Here is a 26,760-nt window from a genome sequence, read left to right as displayed (position 1 = left end):
TGAAGCCATGTATCAACACCTGATGAATCCCGAAAATCACAAGTCCTTGATTTGGACTACTCTTGAATGGTATTCTCCATTACAATGGTGGAGGAATCAATTAAAATCAGTCATAGACGTGGTCAAAGAGAGAAGATTAGCCTTAGAAGCTATTAACAAGCTCAAGTCTGTTTTCTTTCTACACATGCCTTATCAGATAGATCCCGAGACAAAGTTACTAGATTGTAAGAGTTATGTTCACTTATGGGAAACAATTGATGATTATCCTCCCAGTCTAAAAATCACAAGGGAATTAATGGAATATGTCAACTGCATCAATCTTTATGACCCAAAGAACCTTGATGATAGTACAACTTGTATAAGTCATGGAAAATTCAGAAGACCAGAAGTTGGAGAAAGCTCAGCTCAAACCACACAACAGAATCCAGATTCTCCAATGGAAGCTGAATTCTCAGAAGGACAAGTGGAAGAAGCTAATAGAAAAATGATGGATCACACTTACATGATGGATGACATCTGGCAACATGAGTCATCACGATATAGAGATTGCTTTTCTGATGAGAACTTATCCGATCAGAACATGTCCCCATCTCATGAACACATTTTCAAAGACTAGATGACAAGTGTCCCTTATAAGTCATTAGCATGCTTATGAATAGTATTTTCTCGTCTTTCTGTGTAAAAGTAATTCCATTATGTATGCTTTAGAGATAAGGGTGTCGGACTTTTGAAAAAGGCATTTCTATAATGACATGCTTGTAAATAGTGTTTCTTTTGTCCTTTATGCTCCTCCTTGCCTATAAAAGGAGAGCTCTTGTAAAACTCTTTGTGTGTTCAAGGACAACTATGTTCTAAATATCCTTTCTCTCTCCCTAAAAGCTTTAGTTACTGTATTCATATCATAATTCCCCACATAGATGCAAGTATGCTCTGCCTCAAATGAGGATTTTGTGTATCATAAAACATCTGACATTCGATCCATACTACGGTCCTCACTATTATGGAATATCAATTTTAATTGATAGTCTATGTTATGCCTATGATTGGTTGTTTGATGACGATTCAGTTGAGACTAGTTCCATGGTATGTGAGGCTCCCAGCCAGTATGGTATCAGAGCCTCGTTAAGAAGAAAGGGTGCATATGGTGTGAATATAGTTTAAGTTTTTGCAATGTGATTTTATGAAAACATCATATGTCAAAGTTGTAATTGATATTATGTTTAATATATTTTCATATTTGTCAAAGTTTGAACATGTGACCTCCAATAAAAAAAATAAACATAAAATTTTAACCTTTGAATGTGTTGTAGAAGTATGGGTGACTTGACACAATGAAGTAACTGAGAATGAGAATATGTGTTTTTGATTTAATTATATCATAAATAGAATAAATGTAGAGTGACATGTATGAAACCGTACTCGAGGTGAAAAACAATGATCAAATTCTTTTGAAACAAAAACCGAATACGGCAGAGGTGGCTAAATAAAGTCAGATCTAAGTAAATTTAACAATCTCCAATGCAATCCTTGCTGTATGAATCACACTCTTGCTGCTAATACCATCCATCTTCAAACTCCAGATAGAATAGGAACAGCTCCCCGAGGCAACACAGGAGGTTCCAACCTATGAAAGAGGGGTTAGCTTAAGTCTGATGTAATGACAATAATAATCAAAGAAAAGAGGTAAAGGCCTATTGGTGTATGATGCATGTTAAACAAATGGCCCTACCTTGAAAATGCAATTCTATAACTTTACATAAACATAGATTGTATTTTATTCTAACCTTTGTTGGACCTCGATCATTCCGGTGCCTATATGAATCGGTTTACCCATGATTATGCAATCACTCACTCCATCAATTGGGTCACCCTTCCCACGTAAGGCTGCGTCGAAAAGATAGTCCGTTGAACTCTCAAATGATGCAAGCATCAGTGCACTTCTGCCCATCTTCTGAATTCCGTGTCTTGTCATTCCGAGGACTTGACCCTAGTTTGATAAATCACATAAATTAGTAGAAACCTACATATTTATCACAAACACATATGGGACGTTTTGTTTAAACTTTTTTGCTTAGTAATAATTTCCAAATAACTCACCCTGACAGTCATCATATCTGCTAGAAGCATAATATGACGAACGTCTATACTCATTCCATGATTTTTCATCGTATACTGTATCTGTTCAATGATGCAATATCTGGCAGCTTCAATTCCCAGAATGTTCATCATTTCAATGATATGATTACTGACCGTTCTATGTCCATTAACCCCTTCAATTCCCATAACCTCTTTAAGGCCCTTGCTGATAGGAAAAAATGAATACACGAGGTTAGAAAACGATGTTTAATGCTGTTGCCAATTATCAAGCAGCAATACAAAGGAATACTGTGAAAGCAAAATACTACTTCAGAGCAACAACAGTTTACTATGTTCATTGCTATTCATTGAAAGCATACACAGAAAACTACATAATAATTAGAAGTCCTCCTGGTTTTCACTAACCCCAGTCCACCTAACTTTTACAACACCAGACTGTCCCCTGTGATGCTTTTTTTTGGGTCCAGCAGGATATTCTCTATGATCAATTCCTGATTGAATATATGGTGATTTTCTTACTTCTGCTGGCCACCCATCACTTTATATTATGAATGAAAATGAAGTTCTTCATACACATTTAATGAAAGCTAAAACAGAAACAGTGATGAAGCAACAATAACATTCCCAGTCAATATCATTCTGCATATCAAGCACACTTCTGCATTCCTTACATGCAACGCTAATTCCCTCAATTAAGAGAAACTAATGCAATAATATAGTCCAATAATAAGGTATATACGGGGTATTGGAGGAAACGCATGCCACCGTGAAAATTAAAAGTATATAACAAAATACAGAGGATGTACTAACCCTTCCACCAGCAAATTGTAAGTCTCAGCTTTTTCATCTTTTTTTATTTCTAGGACAGCCCTTTCGACAGTTTTAACTCCCTGCAAAGAGAAAAAAATAGGTGTTTTCACATCTGAATATAAAATACAAAGCCAGACAAAACCAACACTGTATCAACTATCAAGAAAGTAAAACATATCATACATACACATAAATATACCTTCACTACAACTGATGGAAGCAAATTTTTGAGATTGTTAAGTTGAAAAAGGATTTCACTTCGGTTAGCAACACGGGCATCCACTTGAAGCTTTTTCATATCCAAAACCTTAATATTCTGCATAACAAAAGTCTTGAATATTAGAGGCATGAATGGGAAAAAAAATCCTTATACAATATTTAATTTTCACCTCTGACTTTAACTTCAGATTTCCAGATCGCAAAATTGATTGTTTTACAGTATTAGCATCTATATTCAGATGTGCATCTTCGATTATTTTCATGTCCAGCGAGATTAAAATTGCCGCTGATCTTGAAGTGTAAACAACTTGAATATTCTTTGCAACCTGTATAGATTGGAACAAAGTGGTAGAGTTTGAGATTAGATATTTCAAGAATATACTAGAAGATGGTTGGTCCAGCACTGGGGCCTAACAAAGGCGTTGTTTTATAACCAAAGTTGGCATGTCAAAGCATCATTAGACACCCTGCTATGTTGGCACCTCAACATGATTAACAAAAGGATAGGAATAATAGTTTAACAATAATATATATGCATATGCATGATTGATAACTAATATTTTGTTGGAAAAATAATGGTTGATAACTGAAAGATATGATTAAGTTAGCAAACTGATTACAATGCTTAAGAAAATTTACCTGATAAAAGAATCCAATAAAAGAAACATAAACTTAATTATAAAGAATGAAGTTGGAAAAGTACACTAATTATCAAACAGTTTTTTCTAGCATTTGTTTTGGGAAAAGTCCATTTTTAGAGGCATAACTTCACTTGTTTCATCTTCCTACCAAGCAGTTTCACATTAGCCACTTTTATACTGCTTGGATCTCAACCTCAAAAGTTAGTTCAAAAGGTGAGGTTTCCCTTACATATTTATACACCCAACAACCTGAGAACCTATGTAATGTAGAACTTCAAACAAACTCCAACATCACAACTATCAACTTCAACACCCATCCTCACGCATAGTGTGGGCCTGGGGTCAATTGCCCACATTGCAATCCTTAATCTGGCTCTGATACCACGTTAAACATGTTTGGATCTCAACACTAAAAGCTAACACAAAGGGTGAGGTTGCCCTTACATATTTATACACCCAAAAGCCCGGGAACCTATGCAATGTGAGACTTCAAACAAACTCCAACATCACAACTACCAACTTCAACATATACAATTCATGATCGTGCTTAGAATTTAAAACAGCTCTTTCATTTACTAGATATCAATGAAAGAGAAAGTGGTGCATAATCATTACCTTATGATGACGGTTATGATTTAGGCCCAACCTAAATTTGAAGATGAAATCAAAATCTATCCTAGATATGTGGGGTTACCCATTACCGAGCCACCAAGATCATACTCCAGACACAAGTGTGGGGAGAGTGGAGTGTTGAAAGTACCACATTGGATAATGATGCTTTGAATAGTGGTCATAATTGGTGGACATCTCTTAACTTAAACTATTTTGGGAGGGAGAAGTTGGGCCCGTCGTTTTACTAATTTGTGGCGTGATCTTGATACTCTAACGGATCTATGACAAACTTTGTTATCATATTGGAATTTGGGTTTAGCTAACTCAACCCCCCAAAATCAACATGTAAGAACTTCCACTTATGAGCACTCTTTCATACCATATCACATTCAATGTGAGACTCAACAAACTCCAACACACGCAGAGTTGGACATCTTATTAAAGTAGTAGTTTAGTTATTCTAGCTCAAGCTCATGACAGCTTGCAATAGGCCTTCCTTCATGTTAGCAAATCCCTATAACTAACTGTCTAAGACAGTTATAACAGTTGTAATTGCTGTAACAAACTAAATGACATGTTTAGTTCAGATTTCACTTAGTATCCTGCTAGCAATGTCAATAGACTTGGTAACCTGCAGTCTATCTATCTCTTTCTAATATGGTATCAGAGCTTGAACAATCTTCAACCATGTCTGAAGGCGATTCGACGCAAACTGCGCTCAGCATCAACTCGAAGAACATCTTCAAGACGTTCACACAACAAATCACACTCAAACTCGATGAAGACAACTTCCTTTTTTTTGTGGCTCACTGGAATAACTATTGCTTCCTTTTTTGGCACCGCTCAATTCAATGTTTTTCATTGACAAATTTTAGCTCAACTCTATTAAAACTATTAGGTTGTTCTAGTTCTTCTCACCTCTCTTAGCAAGCCTTCTAAATATTGTTATCGGGGAATGAGTGGTAAAAAGTCTTGTTTCCGATCCTTTAGTGCTGCTGATATTTTCCATCAAAAAGCATGTATTCTTGACTCAAGTGCCACTGATCACATAACATTCCACACAAAGTTTTTTCTTCTTATGCATCCCCTTCCAATATTCATCATATTACCCTTGTTGATGGTTCTCATGCTCATGTTGGTTGAGAATATTGACTTTCAACATTCATTTAAATTGAAAATTGTGCTGCATGTTCCAAAACTTCAAATTCATAAAAGCATACTCGAGACCAGGGCTATGCAGTAAAAATGTTCCCTTATAATTGTGTAAAGCTCTTGACTACACTATACACTATCAAATTGGCCTAAATAAAGCTCTGAATATAATCGCTACTAGTGATAAAATATATGGCTCATAACTACATATACAAAAATATTACACAACACTACCAAAATAAGAACAATATATACAGTAATTTTTGGAGGAAAAAACACCTCGTGAAATCTGAACAAATGAATTGAATAATTGGGTAGAATTGATAAGCATCGAAATAAACATATAACTGACAAATAATATGGGGATAGCTTAGTGAGACTTTTTTGCTACAGCTGCATACCTGGCCTAAATTTGTTTTTTCTATGCGACCTTTCACCACCCTTGCAATATTTGCATTATCATCCCTCTCAAGTATCGCAGTGATGATCGGTGTTTTTATATTTGGTGCTCCGTTTATTATTTCTATGATGCGAGGAACTCCAAGAGTAACATCTAATGACAGGTTAAGGAACAACATTCAAAACCAATCAGCATACAACAGAATGCCAAAATTCCAGCAAAACGTTTTTTCAAAACTCGATCTCCTGCCTAAAGACAGATTGATCTTGGGGGACCAATCACACTGTTAGTGGGGGACCCACTTATAGTCAGATAAAACCCTGTATAGACTGGCCCAACACATGAATTGTTGGCATTTGAGGGATTTGAACCTGAAAGGTTTAGAGAGGAGCACACTCTTAGGTCCCAAGCTTTCATCATCAGGCCAATCCTTGGGTTTTCCAGTAACGCATTTGACAGAACATTAATGATTAACATAGTAGACAACAAAGTCAAATAAAGGATACTCATGCTTGCAACCCCAGCAAAGTGAAAAGTTTTCAAAGTCATCTGAGTCCCAGGTTCTCCAATACTATGAGCCCCAATTGCACCAATTGGAGTTCCAGCCTCAATTTTTTTGAAACGATAACGTGATAGACAAATATCTAGAAAAACCTGAATATAAAGAGCATATGTGAGGGAATTTTAACCAGACCAATAAAAACAAACAAGTGAAACTTTAGGAAAATATGGAGGCAAAACCTTAAATTCAATTGTATTTGTTGTGACCAAACAACTACATCGGTGCACAAGAATTGCCAATGAGACCAACAGCTTACAACACAAAACAATAAGTCCCACCCCTTTAGCTTCTCCAAACCATTTGCAAATAAGAATGTTAACAGCCCCATCAACAAGACCAAAATTAACAAAAAAAAACATGTTTTCCCGTTGAGAAGCAAAAAAAGTAAGTTCACCTGACTAATTTCTTAACTTTCTAACCCTTTGTTCACTATGTTTTAATGAATTTTTCTATAAAAAATTAAAGTCTATTTTTTTAACTATTATTGGTTATACTAACCTGGGCTACATTATCATATTAGTTTCAGTATAAATATTTTACTAAAATCGGAATTGCCAAATTCTTGCTAACTGTCCATCATTGAAACAAAAACAAATTAGAACTCTTTAAACTGTTTAGATATTCCTTTCAATTCTTAAAACACTTCCACAATATAGAGAACGCAGTATCAAAAGGAAAATAACAAATATATTTAGCATACGCAAATCAGATTGCTAAGACTTGCCCATGAAACAGCAATACTAAAATGACCAAATGAAAGCAAAAATGAATAACCAAGAAGAAATATTATTCCAAGACCATATATACCTCTAGTTGTCTGCGACTGATACCAGATATTTTCGGAATAAAGTTACTCAGGTTCTTTAGATTTGTAGAATCGCCCTCGGTGATAGTTTCTGTTAATTTTGTATTTTTTTCAACAAAGGATTGTAGAGATTTAATGAAATCCGCCGAGAAGCCCACCTCTGACATTATATCATTTTCTGAAGCATCCTTCTCCACTAAATTAGACATACCAACTTCAGAAAGCTTCTCTTGAAGTAGTTTACTCACATCTGAAGAAGATAAGATTACATCTCCCTCAGGAGGACATATGGCCTACAATTAATAGACAGTAGAATTCAGAGAGAAATAGAAGAATTTAACAAGAACCAGTTTTTTCAGGAAATTGCAAACGCCATGAAAATCTTAAAGAAACTCAATAAAACAACAAAGGAAGCTTTTAAACCTTGCTTCTGAGAAATAACCGATCAAAATTTAATGGTTTTCCATTTTTTCCTTCCATGCCTGCTGGATCCATGCCATCATCTCCATAACAAAACTGAACAATACTACCATTGGTATCTCTTACAGTGTAATCATAATGTAAAAATAAGTCCTCTAGAGCTTTCATTAATCTACGAGACATATATCCAGTGTCTGCAGTTTTGACCTACAAAACCACAAGCAGCAAAGAAACTATAAAATTGACTCCAATGTTTTTTCATCCCAGGAAATGATTAAAAAAATTAACTAAAATGCCCAACAACCCAAGTTGAATGCACCCTGCTTTACCACTATCAGTGGCTGTTGAAATCCATAATATCTGACTTAATCATTTTTGTTAGAATCGAAGAGTCAAAGCCAAATAAATCTTAGCATTAGAAGTAGCAAGTAATATCAATTAGTATTATTACTATTATATTCAAAATATGAACCCTACCGCTGTATCAACGAGCCCCTCTCTCCCTCCCATTGTATGGAAGAAAAACTCAGTAGCTGACAATCCAGAGTAGAAGGAATTACGAACAAAACCTTTAGCCTGCATCAAAAGGAATATAACAGTTTAAAAAGTGTAGGAAAGAGCAACAAACAGTAATGCATAATGAAGAAAACAACCAAAAACAACTGGTGAATAAATACCAACTATGTTGGCACCCCTTCAAGCTGGTGAATAAACACCTATCATTCCCAGCTTGGAAACAAATTCTTTCAAAATTATTGTTGTTCAGTCACTTATTTAGAAATTCTGCAAGGTTGTCTTGGGACGAGACATATGGAGTACAAATAAGACCGCTATCTTGATAATAGGTTTTCTAATATTTGGCTTAGTCACAAATCAAAATCCTCTCACCACTTCTCTCTGTGAAATCCCAAACCCTCTCTTTGTCAAACCACTGCTCTCTACAAGCTCATGCCTCACCTTCATCCTCTCTCTAGTGTGACTGCAAACTCTAGTGCTCTCTATTGACACCCTAATCTCTATTAGTGCGAAGCCGAAGCACTAACTCTTAGTATGCAGCCCTCTCCTTCTGTAGTTGTTTTGATGATGAAGGAATTCCCAAACCCTTTTTATTATTGTGTATCCTTATTTTGTATTTACGTAAGATCTTATCATCCTTGTTATCTGGCAACATCAGTGACATTTGGTCGAACCATTTTTCACATAACATATCACAACTTTCAACAAAAAAAATTAAAAATTAAAAATTGTAAGAGAACTAAGCAGTCTTTCTAGATAGATATGATGTCTAAGAAATATTTTCTTCCCGTTAGCTACCTATTATTTGTCAAGTTACTGATGATATTATATACCTATTAAATGCAATATGGAAAAGGTATAGAAGTTGATGAGGATAATAAGCAATAAAGAATGAGTTGGGATTGGGTTTTACATAAACATTAAATAATAGAGTTGCAAAATCACAAGAACTAAACATACAGCAGGGGTTTTTGCTTTTTTAGGGAAATGTGGAAGACTCCGATCTAAGAACCCATTAGCAGCACGACAACCTCCAACTGACTGTTGACCAACACAGGCAACCATTTGACAGATGTTGATAGGAGATCCTTTGGAGCCACACTGTGACATGATCAATGGACTATTTCTCCAGTGTAATGTTTGCATGCAAACCTGAGAAATATAGGAAATTATAGACAAGGAGAATCAAAATAAAGTTGTTTTTCTGCCCACAGGGCTCAGAGGGTCCTCAAACAAATAAAATAGACATGTCATAATAAAAGACATCATACTTAATGAAAAATAATGGATACCTTTCCTGTTGCCTCACGTAAATTATTTAATGTACGAAATATACTAGACTCTAATGTTTGAGCAGCATCACAACCAGCTGCTAGTTTTAGCTTTCCTTTATCGAAATCTTCTATGAAACGATCACAGTCATCATAACCCTTGTCAATCGTTTCATTTTTCCGGTGGATCAGTATCACTTTAGGTTGCACGTCATCAATGCCTATGGAGAACCCATGGTTACCTATCCACCGAGCACTGCATCAGAGCAAAATTGATCATATACTTTATGAAACTTGTAAATCAATCCATCTAACAGATTCCAACTGCAACATCAAAAGGTGTAGACTGGCAGCTGTTTATCAACAGATATTATACTTAAATAGCATTGTTTTTGGTCTCATAAATTCAGCTATATTTAATACCTTTATTTCAAAAATACCTTTTCTTTCAAATTCAACTAACATATAATAGTCATATTCTAATACACTTCTAGTTGGACAATAGAGTTTTGGGCCCATTTGTTTTGACTTTTTTTTAAATGATTTTTATAGTGTAACATAATTTTGTGTAAAAAAAACTTATAAAGAAACTTTTCATAAAAATTTCAAATGAAAATTTGGTTTGAATAGTTATTCTTAAAATGTTATTTTAGATATTTCATTATTTTATTGAAAATTCTTTTGGATATCATATTTTCAAAAAATCACTTAATTTTGAAACTATTTCAAATAGCTTTTCATTAAAATCATTTTTAAAATACAACTTTTTGAAAAAATTACAATTTCGACTATGTATTGATCTTCAATAATATATGTTTATGTTATAGGATGTCAAATTTAGTCTTTTAATTTAGAAAAAACGAATATAAAAAAACTTGTAATATTAAACGGTTTTATAAAATCCATTTTTAAAAATACAAAGAAAAAATCAATTTTATTAAAGCTAATACAAGGGCCCTTTGTCTCCCGAGAATAATCAACAATTCGCATATGAATCAATCTCTATTTTTTTTCTTCTGCTTTTTCTTCTGACCAATGTTGTTTCAATTTTGCTCAATTAGCTTGTAAACAATTATAAAAATTAAAACACAAAGAAAAGTTGGTTGTTTTATTAATAGATTTCGGTGTTGATTTTGATCTTAAATTTATAGATAAATTGGTTATTTTATTTTCAAATTTTGGTATTGGCTATAATTTTAGAACTATTGAAGAATAAGAAGAGAACATGAAACTAAAACCAAGAAATATCATCATTTAAAATTCTCAATTTCAAAATGTGAATTATCACCCAAATTTCATAAAAATATGTAAAGTCATAACAAAATTGCAAGAGTACTAGTGTTTAGCTCTTAATCTCAATGCCAAAATTTAAATAGGATACGGATGAAATTTCAAATTAAATTAATAAATATTGAATCTCATATTAAATGCTAGAAGCATTTCTTGCCTGAATAATATTGATTAGCAAAAATAACATGTGTAAGTGCAATTCCTACTTTTAATTGGTATTTCATTTAATACTGATAATTGGAGTGATATGTATGACCTTTCAATTACAAAGGGTGGTGGTTTGGGGTATTTTAGTACATGCCACTAAACTTTTTCATAAAATTAGGCTTTCTTAATAAGTGTGAAAATAGAGAAAGTTGCTTATAAATCAGGCCGGAGGGAGTACCATTCCTTTGTATTTAAACTATCATTTTCTAATTAACTCAAACATAATTACCTTAATTTAGCAAGACGATTCATGCTAGAAGCAGCAGCATCAGATTTATAGTCTCTTAGTAACACAGAGAAAAGTCCATCCTTATTGCCATTTCCTGCATCCATGCAAAAGAATGAATCCATCAAGGGTAAAAAGAATTTGAACAATTAAAACTACAACAACTTATTATAACAACCTAAGTTTGCATAAGTATAAAAAATTAGCTAGATCACTCAATCGGACTCATTTTAAAAAAATAATTAAAGTAAATTAATGGTTAGTTGACAAATCACAAAACTCAGGGAAATTTATTGTTAGGAGACCTACATTGGGTGAAATCTGACCTGAACATGTTTTTAGGTATAGAAGCTGCTTTAAGCTTAAAAGAATCCTTTAAAAGGTGTTCGACAATATATTCTAAACCAAGTCACATAAAAGCTTAGGCAAGTCGGACAAAGCATGTATCAAAGAAATGAGAGACTCAAATTAGTAATTGTTCAAAAGCTTTAAGTTCATACTCCATCCATCCTAAAATGAGTGACCCAGTTGACTTTTTCACACAAATTAAAAAAAAATTAAATGAAAGAGAGAAAATGATATTTTTAATAAAGTACCCCTTGTCAAGTATTGAGAATGATGAAAGTAATATTACTTACAGGATAGAATTGGAAAAGATGCATTGAAAATTGAAAAAGATCATTCATTTTGGAATACACTTTTATTCCAAATGGATCACTCATTGTGGAACGGATGGAGTAGTATGTGGTGCATCAAAATCATTTTAAAAAGGGAACATGTAAAGTGGCCAATACTACACAGAATAACAGAATTTCGAGAGATGTGGAAATATTTGCGAAAACACTTGAAGAAGCTTCAGCTTTACAATACTGAAAACAGGGACTAAAACATGGAAACTAAAATCCTATCTGGAAAAATATGTAAGTATAATTATTAATTAAACATATGCATATATGCATTTAAAATAAGATAGATAAAAAAACATGACCTTAAAACATCCTCGGAAAATTTAACAACTCAATATATAAAGGCATAACCCTGATGCCTGATGTTAGAATCATTAACCCCACTTGCATTAGCAACTCCAAACCAAGTCAAGTAAGTCCTCTAGAGACCAAGAAAAGTAGCCACGTGGCCACTAATGGTTAAATAACAATAAAAAATGCTCCAATTATTATTTTACCTAATTGTTGAAACTTTCACCAATCCACTCATTTAAGGAAAGCTCAAGCGTGTTTAGTAGATTGTTTCTTGACAAATATATACTAGTAATATAAGTTAATCATGTATATTTGAGTTCATTGATATTCATTCAGTCTTCTTGAGAATACAAATATGAAATAGCAAAAGGTTAAAAGTAAATTTAGAATGACCAACCTAAAGTCACCTTTCCAAGTTGCCCGGAGATTAACTCACTATTGCGAAAGTAAACAAATCCATCATTCGGGCACATTGTTTTCATTTCTCTTTTCCTGTCATCTAGCTTTGAGCTGTGTGTTTTCTCCTTTACAGTGAGGTTCACATACACCCTCACATTCGCATGTGGGCGCAATAAAATGCTAAATAACTGCTTACCACTCCAGAGTTCAACTGGCTGCAAAAAAGTAATTTGCATGCGTAAAGATCCTGACAAATATATGCATACTCTGTATAAACTAGCAAAATATAAAGTCTTTATAATAAATTACTAATAAGATTACTACTAAACATTCTTATTACTTAGACATCCTACGATTACTAAAAACACCTCACTAGTAACTTAGTCACTAGCAGTCTCTTTGAATCCGACTTCTCATCTTGGGTCCTATTAGTATCTAACTATCCTCCACTTGTTCTACCCTCCTTACAAATACTTAGGCAGGTGATTGATAGGGACATGGGTATTATGGGCTTCCCAAATCCCACATCAAGTAGTATGGAACGCTCGGTGGAGTACTTTAAGTGGCTTGGTTCTTCCTCCTTGATAGCTAGCTTTTAAGGGATGGTTCCCTAAATATTAAGATACTTACTAGTAGACTCCACACATATTATTCAACAACTGTTATTAGTCAAATTTGCATGTTACAAACAAGTTTTAAAAATAATATCATATTTATAATATAAGATTCTCACCTTAATAATTGCAGGAGTTGGCAAATCGATAAGATCCATGCCGTCCCCCATGTATGAACAAATAAGTGAAAATGTTGAACGGTCATAAAAAGTATCTTTCCTAGTTATGAGAAAGGAAGAGGTTAAGAAGTCTTGTGTAGAGGCAACCAGAATTTCCCCATTTTTTGGGGTACACAAATTGTTTTGCACCTGAAATTAAGCAAAATATCAGTATCGCCTACTTGAAATTTACAAAATCAAGAACTGAATAAGACTTGGTCAAATATCTACAATTACTGAGCATCAAAATCTTTATTGAACAAATCACAGAATATATGAAGATGTAAATAATGTTAGTTATAGAATATTTTACAAAATTCTTCTAACGATAGTACATCTTGGGATTTGCTTAGTTTGTTCAAAGAAACTTTCAATCAAAAAGTTGGAGAGGAAGCAGTTAGCTGAAAAGGTTATTTTGGATAAGCAAAATCAAATGGAACTGTAGTTAGATCTATAAATATGCAGTAAAAATAGGACCTATAAGCATTAAAAATAGCAAATCTTGCAATCCATATAATACGGGATCCATAGATTTTACCGTCATCAATAAAAGAGCCTCTGTTCGAGCCTCCTCGGTCTGTGGAACGTGTAGGTTCATCTCATCGCCATCAAAATCAGCATTATATGGATTACATACTGATTCATTAAATCTCAAAGTTCTCCATGGCATGATCCTTGCCTGCATATGCAAAAAGAGATTAACATAATGCGATCCAAATTAACAGGTATCTAGATTCATTTTTTGATAAATTACCCTATGAGACATCATAGACATCCGATGCAAGCTTGGCTGTCTGTTGAAAAGAACAATGTCTCCATCTTCTAAATGGCGATCAACAATATCACCAAATTTCAGTTCATCGGCAAGGCGCTTCCTAGAAGAAAGTTTTAAATTCCTGCAAGAAAAAAAAAACAATTGGATCTGAGTAAAAGATAATTGGCAAAATAGATAAGTCTCGCTTGACATAAGTTTGTATAGGGGAAAACGGAACAACACAAACCATGAGGTACCACCGGCTTTTTTAAGAAGCCTTGCACCAGGATACTTATCAGGACCATTTCTCATGCATTGTCTCAACTTCTCTATGTTGTGATGTGTAACACGTTCGGGATAAGTCAAAATGCAAGCCATATGGATGGGTATTGCAACCTAAAGAGAATAAGTTAGGAGGCATAAACTTGATCCTTGAAAGATATTTATATTCTATTACTTATAGGCTAGTGCTTCATACAAGGACAGAAATTACATTTGGCAACAATTTAAATGTCTAACCTCGGTAATCTTTAGATTAGGATCGGGTGAAATAACTGTCCTACCAGTATATTCAGCACGTTTTCCAGACAAATTGCTACGGAAACGTCCCTGCTTCCCTTTAATGCGTTGAATAAAACCGGTTAAAGGCTTGCTCGTTTGATTTAAGTTTGGCCCACCTTTAACATCACTATTTATGTATTGAGCAACATGGAACTGAAGCATAAGCCAATTCTCCTAAAACAAAACCACCAACAGAAAAGAAACAAAACAAATTACAACCTAGAAAAACTGAAAAGAGAGCAGATAAATATACAACTCCAAGAAAACTGCAAAAGCAGTGTTTAAACAGTATATAATAGGAATAAATTCTATAGTTCAATAATTTAACAGTAACAATCAAAGCCTTTTCCTTCTATATGGGGTCGGGAACATGAATCAAACATCAGCAATATGTCCAGTCAAAGTTATTAATAGAAGCCCCAATTGTGGTGTTGCATAGCAGAGGCTCTGCATTATGGACATGGTCATTGGTGTTGCTGTCAAATCAACTTCGCAAACAATACTTTTTTTCACAAAAATTGATTTGACAGCATAGCATTCCATTTGTGTGAGATAACATGTTCCTCCAACCTCCTAAAGCAAGTGTTAGCTATAAATCAATTGAAAGGCTAGAGCAAAATCCAAACTGATTTTACCCGGTATTTGCTTTCATATACTGTACCCTTAACACACCCCATATCCCCTCTAAAAGACTTCCCAGATGACCTTTGAGACTCCCTTCTAAGAAAACATTCTTACTTAAGGTATTTATTGAACTAGACCTACAAATTCGCCCCATAACATTACCACATGGTATTCTTCCGCACTTGCTTGTGGTGCATATATTTACCGACAACATTAAATGTTTCCCTTCCTCTACAAACTTTTACACAAGAAAAGTATCCCTAACTTCTTGACATCAACAATGTTGTTCCTTCAATGTTTATCTTCAAAGAAGCCTACAATTAAATAATTAGTTTATAGTAGTATCTAGCAAGTAAGCTCATGTGAGCTTACTGTAGATGCATTGTATAATACCCTAGCCCTGTAACTAACTGCAAATAACTGTCTCACACAGTTAGAAGTGGTTGCAACAGGTATAACAAACTAACTGACACGTGCCAATCAATCTTAGGAATTAGCTGCTACCGCAGGTCATCAAAAGGATCTACAAATAGATCCAATTAAGTGTAATCACAATCAATTTAATAAAAATTCAGACTCACTCTCAGATTCCAAAGAGAATCGTGGCTAATATTCAACATTCTAACAACTACGCCATTTCTAAATCTATCACCTCATGTTTACCAAAGCTTGAATCCTGAAGTACTGATATCCTTAACATTTTCCACTACCTACTTAGTTTATTCAAGGCACATAAAATTCATCTTCTTCCTGATTATAGTATCTAGTGTCTACTATTTTCATTTATTTTAAATTCAAAAGTAAATCTTAAACTAATGTGCTAGCTCCTTACCACACTAGTTAACCAAAATATGTGAACCCTTGCTTATTGTTCAAAACTAACTGGCATTGATGCCATAGGTCTTGTCACTTGACACAATACTCGAGACATTAAGTGCTTTGCCCACAGGCAAACAACTTGGTAGCAAACAACTTGCTTATTGTTCAAAACTAACTAGCATTGGTGTCATGAAGGTTCGAGATAATTTTACATTGTTGATGATTGTTTAACATGACAATCCTCTTCTAATCCAGCGTTGGGATTGGTTATGTGATGCACATATGCAAAGTTATATTCAGAAAAATGATAAAATGGAAACATCAAGGAATCAATCACCACGAGGCTCAATCAGTAATTTGAGTGTTGTGTCAGTTGACTGAAATTGGGTGCATGGTTCCAAATTTCACCAAACGTGGCGCCTTTTGGTCAAGGAAGAGATGTCCAATGTCCATGCCAAACAAAAACTAGTCCCACAACTTCCTTATGTGACACAACCAAGATAAGTATAAATTCCAAAAAGCTAAAATATATCCATGTAGTGATAATGTGATTTCAATAACCAAAGGGAAGCCAGGGGAAGTATTGTTATGTTTAGAGTACAACCGGAATCAGTAACTACATTATAAAATTTAAAATCTATTATGATTATGATTATGATTATGTTGTATACATAGTTAGACAGTAACTCTTAAATCTCACCAACTGATTCTGCCAATATAGACAGTTGTCAGTTTAGAGATGAGATGTAACAGAAACAATCTGAGGGCAGAGACACATGTTCTACTGAACAGCCATACTCACTCATTCTAACCTAAATTGTAATATTAAAATACTAATGAAAAAGGTTGCAACGAGTTTAAAATATAGACAAAGATCTGTCTTTTTATATGCAAAAAGGGAACAACTCATAATATCAACAAACAAATAATTAAACTATTTAACTGCATTGAGCCTTTCTAAGTTTTGATCACTTAAAGTGTCTTACTATACCTGAAATTTGGATGATTCTTCAGATTCTTGCTGCAAATTAGCATTTGCCTGGATTATTTTCTTTAGCTTCTCTGTTATGTCATTTTCATTGCTGCACAAATCAAGAGTAAAATCATAAGCATCATTTATACTTTTTTAAACAAAAACTGAATGAAGCAAAGAAAACAGAACAGGTCAGATTTGGAATCCTCCAAGTCCAAGCCATCAAATCATTTTCTCCTAGTGCAATTCCTCCTTGACACCAATGCACCCTCCATTGTCTCTCCTATTGTGACTCTTAGAATTAGAGTTTGGCAACTCAACCCTATAAAACCAACTTGTAAGGTGAGGATTGACCCCACTTATAAACCTATGTTTATACCACACATTGTCCAATGCGGGACTCTTAACACCCCCTCACGCATCTCAGAATTGTGGTTTAGGCCTAACTCAACTCTATGTAAGGTGGGGGTTGCCAAAGCTTTATAAACACTACCCAAGTCATATCTTTAAGCAATGAGGAACTAAATCAACCCCTTCAAACCCAACACAAAATATGTGTTGGAGGCTGCAATGAAGGTGGAATTTTCAACACACACCCCTCACGCTCGGGCCTCAATAAGCCTGAATCGTGGATGATGCGAGAAGCCCAACAACAAATCTAGGATACGCTCTGATACCATCTTAGAATTGTGGTGTAGACCTAATTCAACCTTACAAAACCGACTTGTAAGTTGAGGATTATCCCTATTTATAAACACATATTCAAATCATCTATTGTCCTATGTTGCCCGATGTGGGACTCTTAAAAGTGACTATTGCATAGTTTACCTTCCCATCTCAACTTCACATTTAGAATGGCCCTAATGTATTCTATTAACAAAAATCACATTAACTACTCAAACGTTTAGACCAGGAATTCCACCCAACAGCTTCCAATAGGCTATCCAAGCCAATGTTGTCTAATTTGTGATTTAACTTGTAATATTGCATGACTTCACAAACTTACTTGCTTGGAACAATCTGAATTGTGTGCAAGATAGCTTTTGGGTAAGATCAATATAGGATCACATTGCAGATTGTAAAAAAGCATGTTTTTGGTGATTTCGCCCATTTTTATGTTCCAGATCCAAGCCAGGTTTGTGCGACCAAGTTAATTAAAATCCCTCAAAACCCTAAAACACAGTCGATGAACGCACCCACGTGTTGTTTCTCTCATCTCTCTTGCACAGCCCAATGCTCTCTTGCAGTTGCACCCAACTCTCTGCCGCTCATGTCTTTCTTGTAGTTGTACACAACTTTCAACCTCTCACTGTGTCTGTTATAGTTTTTGTCTATCTATTAGAGTATTCAATCCCGGATAGCGGCGCAGAGAGCCGACCCCGAAAATGGAATAGCAGGATAACCGCTTTTTAATAATTTTTGGATAAATTTACATGAATAATATTTTAAGTATAAACATACATTTACTGTAAAATTAAACAAATAACTCAACCCATACAACACTCATAAATCAAAACACAAACCTTAATAAAAAACACTCAAAAGAGACAAAAAAATAGAGGGGAAAGAGCAAAAAAACAGAACAAAAAATAGGAGTAAGATTAACAAATAATTAAGACAAGAAAGAGTTAAAAAAGAAGAATGAAGAAAATGAAATAAAAAAACAGAGGGGAAAGAAAGAAGGAAAAGAAATGACGGAAAAAATAAAAAATAAATAGAGAAGGGAAAAAGAAATGTGTTAAAGAAAGAAGAAAAAGAAAGATAATAGGAAATGATTGATAAGATTGAAGAAAGATGAATGACTGAAAAAACATGTTTGAAACGGCACATCATATGGAAGAGGAAGGACAGCTAGGTTAAACAATTTTACCACTAAAAAAGAAAGCAAAAAAGCCAAATTTCGATGTTTTAATTTTAAAGGGTAATTTTGACTTTTTAAGTGGAAAAAAGTAAAATTGTCCAGAGACAGCTCTGGGCCGCGACCCGCAAAAACCCTAGAAGCGGACGCAATCCTATTCTGCCCTGCTACACGCCTTCCCTCCGCGGAGAGCCTCCGCTCTGCCCCCAAACTGCCATGATACCGGCACTCCAGACTGCTATTGACTTCTCTGCTACCTCTGCCTCTCTCACAGCTCTCTCCGTCCCTCTCGCATCTCTATGTCTATTGCCTCTCTCTTTTGCAAACCTTGGCTGGTGACAGTTAGTAAGGGGATACTAGCAGTGAAGCCCCCGGTTTCAACAGGAGGATCGAATGCAAGTGTGAGGAGTATAAGACGCATAAATCATCAATAAGTTCTTCAAGGAAGAGACCGGATGTAGGATGGCAACATGGTAATTTGGATATTAATGCCAAGGAAAATGAAGTATAAATATTGTGAAAAAGTGTATATTGAAAGTGTCATCTCATAAATCAACCTGAATGAGAAAGAGCTTCCTGCAGAGTTTATGAATAGTGATAGAAGAAATAGTAGAGATAAAGGCATAATGGAAGGTGACAAGCGGTGATAACTGAGAAAATTATAAATGGGATAAGGATTCCAAGAAGAACGTGTACCTCTACGTAGTGCTAGGAGAGTCATCTAACATGAGTCACTCGGACCTTCTATATTGGGTGGATCGGCAGGAAGGACATGTGCATGATGCTGATAGGTGTGTATGGGAGGAGGACTAGGTAACTCCAGAGAAGATGAATTTGACTAGTTAATAACAAGCATGGATGGGATTATTGAAACGGGTAAACGAATAGGTAATACCTGAGAGATAGATTCGGACGCAGTGGGCGGTGAAAAGAAAGATCCATCCTCAAAGAAAATGACATCAACAAACATGTAGAAGCGATGTATGGAGGGACACTTAATTGCACAAGCAGACAACTTATCAAGTCCTGGAGTAAGATCATGAACCGAACAAGTTATCCAAATACTCGAGGAGAGATCCGGAACAATGGTTCATTAGAGAACAACATGAACAATGGTTCATTAGGGAACAACATAGAGTGGCGGATCTTATTTTGGATTACGGAAGATGGAAATATATTAATTAAGTACCCTATGGTGAGGATAGGATCTATTAGAATGAACAACGTCAAAAAGAGGATCGGACTTGTGATTGAATACGGCTAGGGAAGGAAGACCAGACATGGTTTCCAGCTGACAAGATTCACAATCTAGAGACTGCAACTGCAACTGAGACATGGTTATAGAGTATCGTGCGATGAGAATCCCTTGATTAAAGGGTGTAGCAATCAATACACAATCAATCCCTAATGGATACAAATCAATTCTAAATTTCTAATGAATACATAATACATAATTATATACAAATCAATTCACATCTCAACAATAATCATCAAAAAATATATATAAATTGTTACATATATAGAAAAATATAGTAGTTTGTTCCATGAAAAAATATTGAGAAACTATAAGTATTTATTGAAACAAATTATGCTAAAATGAAATTAGAGACTAATAAAATAAAATATTTGTTGGTTAGAATCAAAATTAGATATTTAGTGTATGTTTAGATGTTTATGAAAGATATATATATATATATATATATATATATATATATATATATATATATATAAAAAAATTTATCTTACTCCAACTCATAGCTTTAAATTGATTCTCATCTAATGTTTAATTAAGTAATATATATATATATATATATATATATATATATATATATAAGATTTGTAAAAAAATAAAATTGTTAATGTGGGAGTGAATGTATGCATAAAAAATAAAATAAAAATATTTAAATTATTTTTAGAAATTTTCAAAAATATAATTATATAATTAAATTATTAAAACAAATTATGTTAAAATAAAATTATAAATAAATATATCAAAAACGAATGAAATATTTTCTGAATAGAAACAAAGTTGAATTGTATGGCTTATTGAAATATTTGTGCTTGATAAAATAAATAAGTTTTGTAAAATGCTAAACTCTCATGTGAAAATCAATTAGTGATTGAAAAATAAAATATTTTTTAAAATATCAAAATATAATTATATAATTAACTTTATTGAAACAAACTATGCTAAACAAAATTAGAAACTAATACAAAAAGGGAAATGAAATATTTAGTAGATATAATCAAATTAGATTCGTATAATTTGTTGAAATATTTATGATAGATAAAATATTCAATTTTAAATATAAAAAGTTTTGTGGAGGTGACACTTGTGCAATTATTTTTATATTAAAAAATTACTGCAATTTATTAAACAAATTATTTAAAATAAAACTAAAAATTAACAACATAAAAAATAAAAAATAAATCTCCGATGGGATGGATGGAACGTAAGTAGATTTAAAAATAGTTTTGTAAAAATAACTGTAAATTTGTGAATGACACATCTGCATAATAAACAAAATAAAATATTTAAGTTATTATTTCTAACATTTGAAGAAAAAAATAATGTTACAATAAAATTGGAAATTCAATCAAAAGTAAAAAATGGAAATTAAGTAAAAATATTTCTGCTAAAAAACTCAATTTTACTTGTTATATTTTTGCTGCCCCATCCTATTCCTTGGTAGTTATTTTATTATAGTCTTGCGATCCTTGTTACAATCCTATTACGTGTTACAATTTTGTTACCCCTCCAGTTCTTAGGCAAGTCCTCACTCTTGACAATATTGCTCGAGGCAGTACCTATAGCCACCCAAGGGTCAGTAGCTCCTACGCCAAATTGCTAATGACCAGAAATAATATGAAAGGATTGAGCTCAAAGAGGATTCACAAGGAAAGGGTACTTAATAAATAAAACACATCTTAAACTGAGGAAATTCAGTTAAAATAGCAATGAGATGTGATTATTAGAGCTCATAAACCGGTTCTACCCTACCTGAGCTAAGCATTTTAAATTGTTGATTCACTGCCGAAGATGGCTTAGAACTAGTAGTTCATTATCAAATTGATTTTTCCACTCTGATACCCTATCTGATAGTTATCAATACTTATATCAAATATGCTCCTATGGAACGGAGCACTATTGGATCAAATAACAAAGACGGTGTTGAGACAAAGATGGCTTTTCACATACAAGATGGTTGGCATCCGATTCTCTCCAAATTCAGTTATTTGTCTTCTCTATTTCCCACCCCAAGGTCCTTGTTCACATCATTTCCTGTCATTTCATTATACGATAGTCCTCTCAAATATCTTGTTGCACATGTTTATATTTTGTTACACTCTTCCACAATTATATCCTCCTTACTCCTAGCAGCATTTATATTTTCCTCGCATAATTCCCCGTGGCCCAAAACTCTAGCCCGCTCCCCATGTTTTCTTCTATTATATGTGTGTAAGAGGCCCAGTAGAAATCATATCACAATAAAGGGAAGGAAAGACATAAATACATTCAAACTGGCATTTACCTTTGCCCATCCATTATAACTGAAGGTCGAATAACTATCGGTGGCACAGCAATGTTTGTTATTATCAGCTTCTCTGGTTTTTCAATATAAAGTAGGTCGCAATCCTACAACAAAGAGTAACAAATTTGTTCAGCTTGAGGGAAAAATAAACTTCTGCAGTCTTAAAAAACAACAATCCTTCTTCAAAATGAAAAGATAAGGAAAAGCAACCCAAAAACAATCAACTTTAGTGTAAATGTTTACCTCAACAAGCATCGCTTTAAACAAGTAATGGACCCTGAGAGGGTCAAGAACTCGAGAAGTCAAGTCATTGCATGCCCTATTATTGTTTATATCAGAAAGAGCTGATTGGAGCTCTGCAACAACTTCATTGTTGCAGTCATGAACAATGCTCATGGTAGACTTATTGTGCTTTACTGAACCTGCATCACAATATTCATCACCAAAATCACCATACAGATACAAAGAAATGAACATCTCAACATTAATTAAGCCATAAAATAATATTTTATCATCACTACTATATTGGGGCTATGAATTAGGGCTCATTTATATAAATTTTTTAATAAACGACTTTTTAAAACATTTAAAAAAACATATTTTTATATTATTACAAATCATTTAACTAAAAAGGCACAATTTAAATGGCCAAAGAAACAGACCTTGGTTCAAATATTCAGCTCTTATAACATAATTGTAAGTTTTTATTGATAGAGGGAGAAAAGAGCCTAGCCTAATATCATGGAACCCTTAGAAAAAAAATTGTTCAGCCTTAAGCAATGCATTAACATGGAAGCTTACTACATGTTGGGCCTCTGTTAGCTACTTGCTTACATGTTGATTCCTTTAAGATGGAAACTGCTCCAAAATAGTGGAAGCAAGTATGTTCCTACTGAATAAGGAAATTATGTCGCTAAAATACCACCTTTGTAAACAAACTACAATATTGAAGTCATTAGAATAAAGCATAAAATGTACCATTGATATATCCACATCTTGGGCACGTTATGGCTTTAACAGATTTATATTTTTTTATTATAGATTCAAGCAATTGCATCTTCTGCAGCCCATCCAATTTGGGGTTTCTCATTTTCACCAAATGTTTTTTCCGGGAATCATCATCAAGGAAAACACAAGCACAGCGCTGGAAAAAATATCAAACATATAGTTCAAGCAAGGTATAAGAAAAACAAAATTAAGACAACTACATAATGAAATCTGAGAAGCATATATACAAAATTTCATATTACACAAAAATAGCATAGAAGAGAAAGAAAGAATACAACAACAACAACAACCAAGTCTTATCCCACTAAGTGGGGTCGACTACATGGATTAACTTTTGCCATAATGTTCTATCTAGAACCGTGATTCTATCCAAATCGTTAATCTCGAGATCTTTCTTAATAACTTCTCTAATAGTCTGTCTATGTCTTCCTAGAAAGACTACATGGATAAAATAGAATTTCCAATGGCAATGTGAATGAAACACTCTTTTAAATGCATTTTTACGCATTACAACCAAATTTGAATGAACTGTAACCTATGTTTTTCTTATTTTCCTTTTGTCCGAAGTCCTACGTATTTCAATCATTTTTCAGAGAAAGTAACAATTGTGTTTAGTCACTCAACTTTTTTTTATAAGTTGATGAAAGCAACAGATCACAAAAGTGTGAACAAAACAAGGCTCAAATTGAAATCCAGAGAGCAATATTAACATCCATATAAATTTGAGCTCTTTTACTGGTGCAAACGGAGACTCGGATCTCAAACCTCGAACAAGGAAAATTTACACTTATCACCAAGTGAGTGACCACCAAACCAAAGGTCTAATTGTGCTTAAGGTAGAAAACTTAACAGCTCTTCAAAAGACTAATTCCTAAGACTAACCAAACAGAAATAGTGTCATCCATCTATGCATGTTATGTAAGTACTTATAAGTAAAGTTAAGTAAAGTTAAGTAAAGTTAATAGAAATGAGAAATTATTACGCTGATGAAAATAAAGAAAGAAAAAAAAAACATAATGCAAAAAAAGTAGGAGTGAATAAGGAACATCTGACGATATTGATACCTTACAAATGCACTTCAGTATTTTCACAATTGTACTTAAGAATCCAACATTGAAAACAGGTCGGACAAGTGGTAAGTATCCGTAGTGCCCTTGACAGTCAGCATATTGCCCGTGGCATGTTGCACAGGAAAGACTCTTATTAGCAGGGCCCTGAATTGCATGAAAATAATGCTTTAGTATTTTAGCATTCTATTCTATACAGAAAAAGACATCAGCATTATATGAAAGAAAAATATATGATCAAACTGATGGAAAGACAAAACAATAAATCTCATCAACCTAACTTCTTCAATAAATGGAAGAAGAAAAACACAAAAGTTGATACAAGTTATATATGAGTAATGAATATGTTTTTAATCATTTTTTTTAGTTAAGAGTCCAAAAATCTAAAGTACACCAAACATTGGCTTATTTGAGCTTATCTACTACGTAAGTACCTGCAAGTTGTTACGGACACCGGAAACATGACAGCATCACTGACACGTTGACACCGATAATAATTTTAAAAAATGAATAAATTATACGTAGTCACTTAGTGACAGTGTCAACACTGACATGGACACACTTTTCTCAGAGGTATCACAAAAAGTTATTTTCATAAGCTTTTCAGAATAGATTATGAAAACAATCTATAGGTTATATAAAAATAGTTCAACTATATTTCCTCTTTTGTTGTACAAATAGCTTATACATAAGCACTTGTATGATTAGCCCTAAGAGTAGACAATTTATATAACTCAACAAGGTCCCAAAAAGTGAGGAAATAGGCAAATAGATGGTGGTACCAGGCGGGAATCCAACAAGCCACCAGGAACAGGCTTTTTGAATGGATCATAGTAAGCATCTTTCCACACTTGAACTTCACCAATTTTCATGATTTCTGTATCAGATAGCGTGGAAAATGAAATACCCGCTCTGCAATAAACAAACAGAAAAACGAAATTAACAATGCTTTATTCGAATGATGAAGAGATTGACATGAATAATTTGCTCACATTTTGCGTGGTCCTGTATCCTCGATGTAAGGTTCCTTCGTGAAGGTTATGCCCTCGCTTTTCGGCCTATTCATCACTTCCGATTGTTGTTTCTGAGAACGAAGAAGTTAGGGTTTAAGGTTTATTTGACGCGCAAATGAACGGAATGGGGGCTAGGCGACGGTGGTTACGGTAGGGAGAGAGCGTGAGAATTATAGAGAACTGCAGTGATCAGTGACGGCGCTGTGAAGCAGTTACTCTGTTTGCCGCTAGACGTGTTTCAGGGTTTATGCATTTGTATGTCCTCACCAAAGTATAGAATAGATATATACAGCAAATCCACCAAGTTTATAAGAAGCCCAATTGGTAAATCATATTTCCTTTTTAATATAACGACTAGGGTTCGATACCCATTATGTTCTTTTTGATTTCTTCTATTCATTTTATAAATAAAATGCCAACATTAAATTATTTTGTTAATTTTTTTTATCTGTACATATAATTAATTTAATATATATTTGTTTATGTTATTGAACTATAATGTTTAGTGACACAATGAGAGATGAGATGTTGGACCACTAGAGTAAGTTTTTATACGGTAGAGGAATCGGTTTGAATATATAAAATGGTGTGTTTTACCTTTATATACTAAGAGGAGATTGTTTGTGTATGATGTAGTATGTTGTGCGGACAATTGTCAAATTGGATCGAACGATGGTTGACTTGCTCAAGGCGGACTTGCATGCTTCTAGTTAGAATAGAGGTCTACTTACAATATGTGTCTTTTAGTCAATATTTGTTATGGACATTTCTTATGGACCTTGCGAATATTCCAACTCTCAAACCCTGAGAATTTTTTATGAAAATAATCCAATTTTTCAAGAAAATTCCCAAAATAACCCTAATTTCAAAAAAAATCCCAAAGTACCCCCCTTTTAGGAGAAGACGCCAATCCAATTGGCGACTCCTCTTAAAAATTGAATGGAGACGCCAATTGGATTGGCTAAGGCACAAGATGCAGCCAATCCAATTGGCGCCCATGTGTATTTTTACAAAGGAGGCGCCAATTGGATTGGCACCTCAGTGTAAAATGCAATTTTTTTGTTATAAATAGATGTGTTGTGTGAATCATTGTTCCACGTCTTATTTCATCATTTGACAATCATGTTTGGTGTTCGTCGTCGATACGGAAAGGTGACTTATGCGAGAGACA

The 26,760-nt window shown here is 33.9% G+C and overlaps 1 protein-coding gene across 1 annotated transcript; it reads right to left on the bottom strand.

The window, feature by feature from the left end:
* Nucleotides 1–1,337: 1,337 nt before the first annotated feature.
* On the bottom strand, nucleotides 1,338–25,864 carry LOC127101056 (DNA-directed RNA polymerase III subunit 1). The gene is made up of 27 exons (XM_051038372.1): nucleotides 25,569–25,864; nucleotides 25,359–25,488; nucleotides 24,574–24,723; nucleotides 23,480–23,645; nucleotides 22,745–22,923; nucleotides 22,502–22,605; nucleotides 17,129–17,219; nucleotides 14,653–14,868; nucleotides 14,381–14,529; nucleotides 14,134–14,275; nucleotides 13,918–14,058; nucleotides 13,341–13,529; nucleotides 12,606–12,822; nucleotides 11,232–11,325; nucleotides 9,527–9,761; nucleotides 9,195–9,386; nucleotides 8,196–8,294; nucleotides 7,722–7,925; nucleotides 7,301–7,591; nucleotides 6,438–6,585; nucleotides 5,933–6,084; nucleotides 3,297–3,452; nucleotides 3,107–3,223; nucleotides 2,908–2,987; nucleotides 2,098–2,302; nucleotides 1,785–1,987; nucleotides 1,338–1,624 (listed from the first exon to the last, which is right to left on the bottom strand). Exons 1-27 carry the CDS (start codon nucleotides 25,640–25,642, stop codon nucleotides 1,570–1,572), a joined length of 4,179 nt encoding a protein of 1,392 aa, XP_050894329.1. The 5' UTR covers nucleotides 25,643–25,864; the 3' UTR covers nucleotides 1,338–1,569.
* Between the last annotated feature and the right edge of the window lie 896 nt (nucleotides 25,865–26,760).

The sequence above is a fragment of the Lathyrus oleraceus genome, chromosome 7 (assembly GCF_024323335.1).
Source record: "Lathyrus oleraceus cultivar Zhongwan6 chromosome 7, CAAS_Psat_ZW6_1.0, whole genome shotgun sequence".
Lineage (NCBI taxonomy): Eukaryota > Viridiplantae > Streptophyta > Magnoliopsida > Fabales > Fabaceae > Lathyrus > Lathyrus oleraceus.
Note: the sequence above shows the minus strand (reverse complement) of the source record. Positions and strands in the feature narration are given on the sequence as shown.

Bases quoted from the DNA above. Each gene is read 5' to 3' on its own strand.
- LOC127101056 (XM_051038372.1), bottom strand. From the start codon at position 25,642: ATGAATAGGCCGAAAAGCGAGGGCATAACCTTCACGAAGGAACCTTAC. The intron at 22,606-22,744 runs GTAAACATTTAC...TCTTTGTTGTAG, and splicing joins TTAAAGCGATGCTTGTTGAG to GATTGCGACCTACTTTATAT. The intron at 3,224-3,296 runs GTGAAAATTAAA...TTTGTTATGCAG, and splicing joins ATCTGAAGTTAAAGTCAGAG to AATATTAAGGTTTTGGATAT.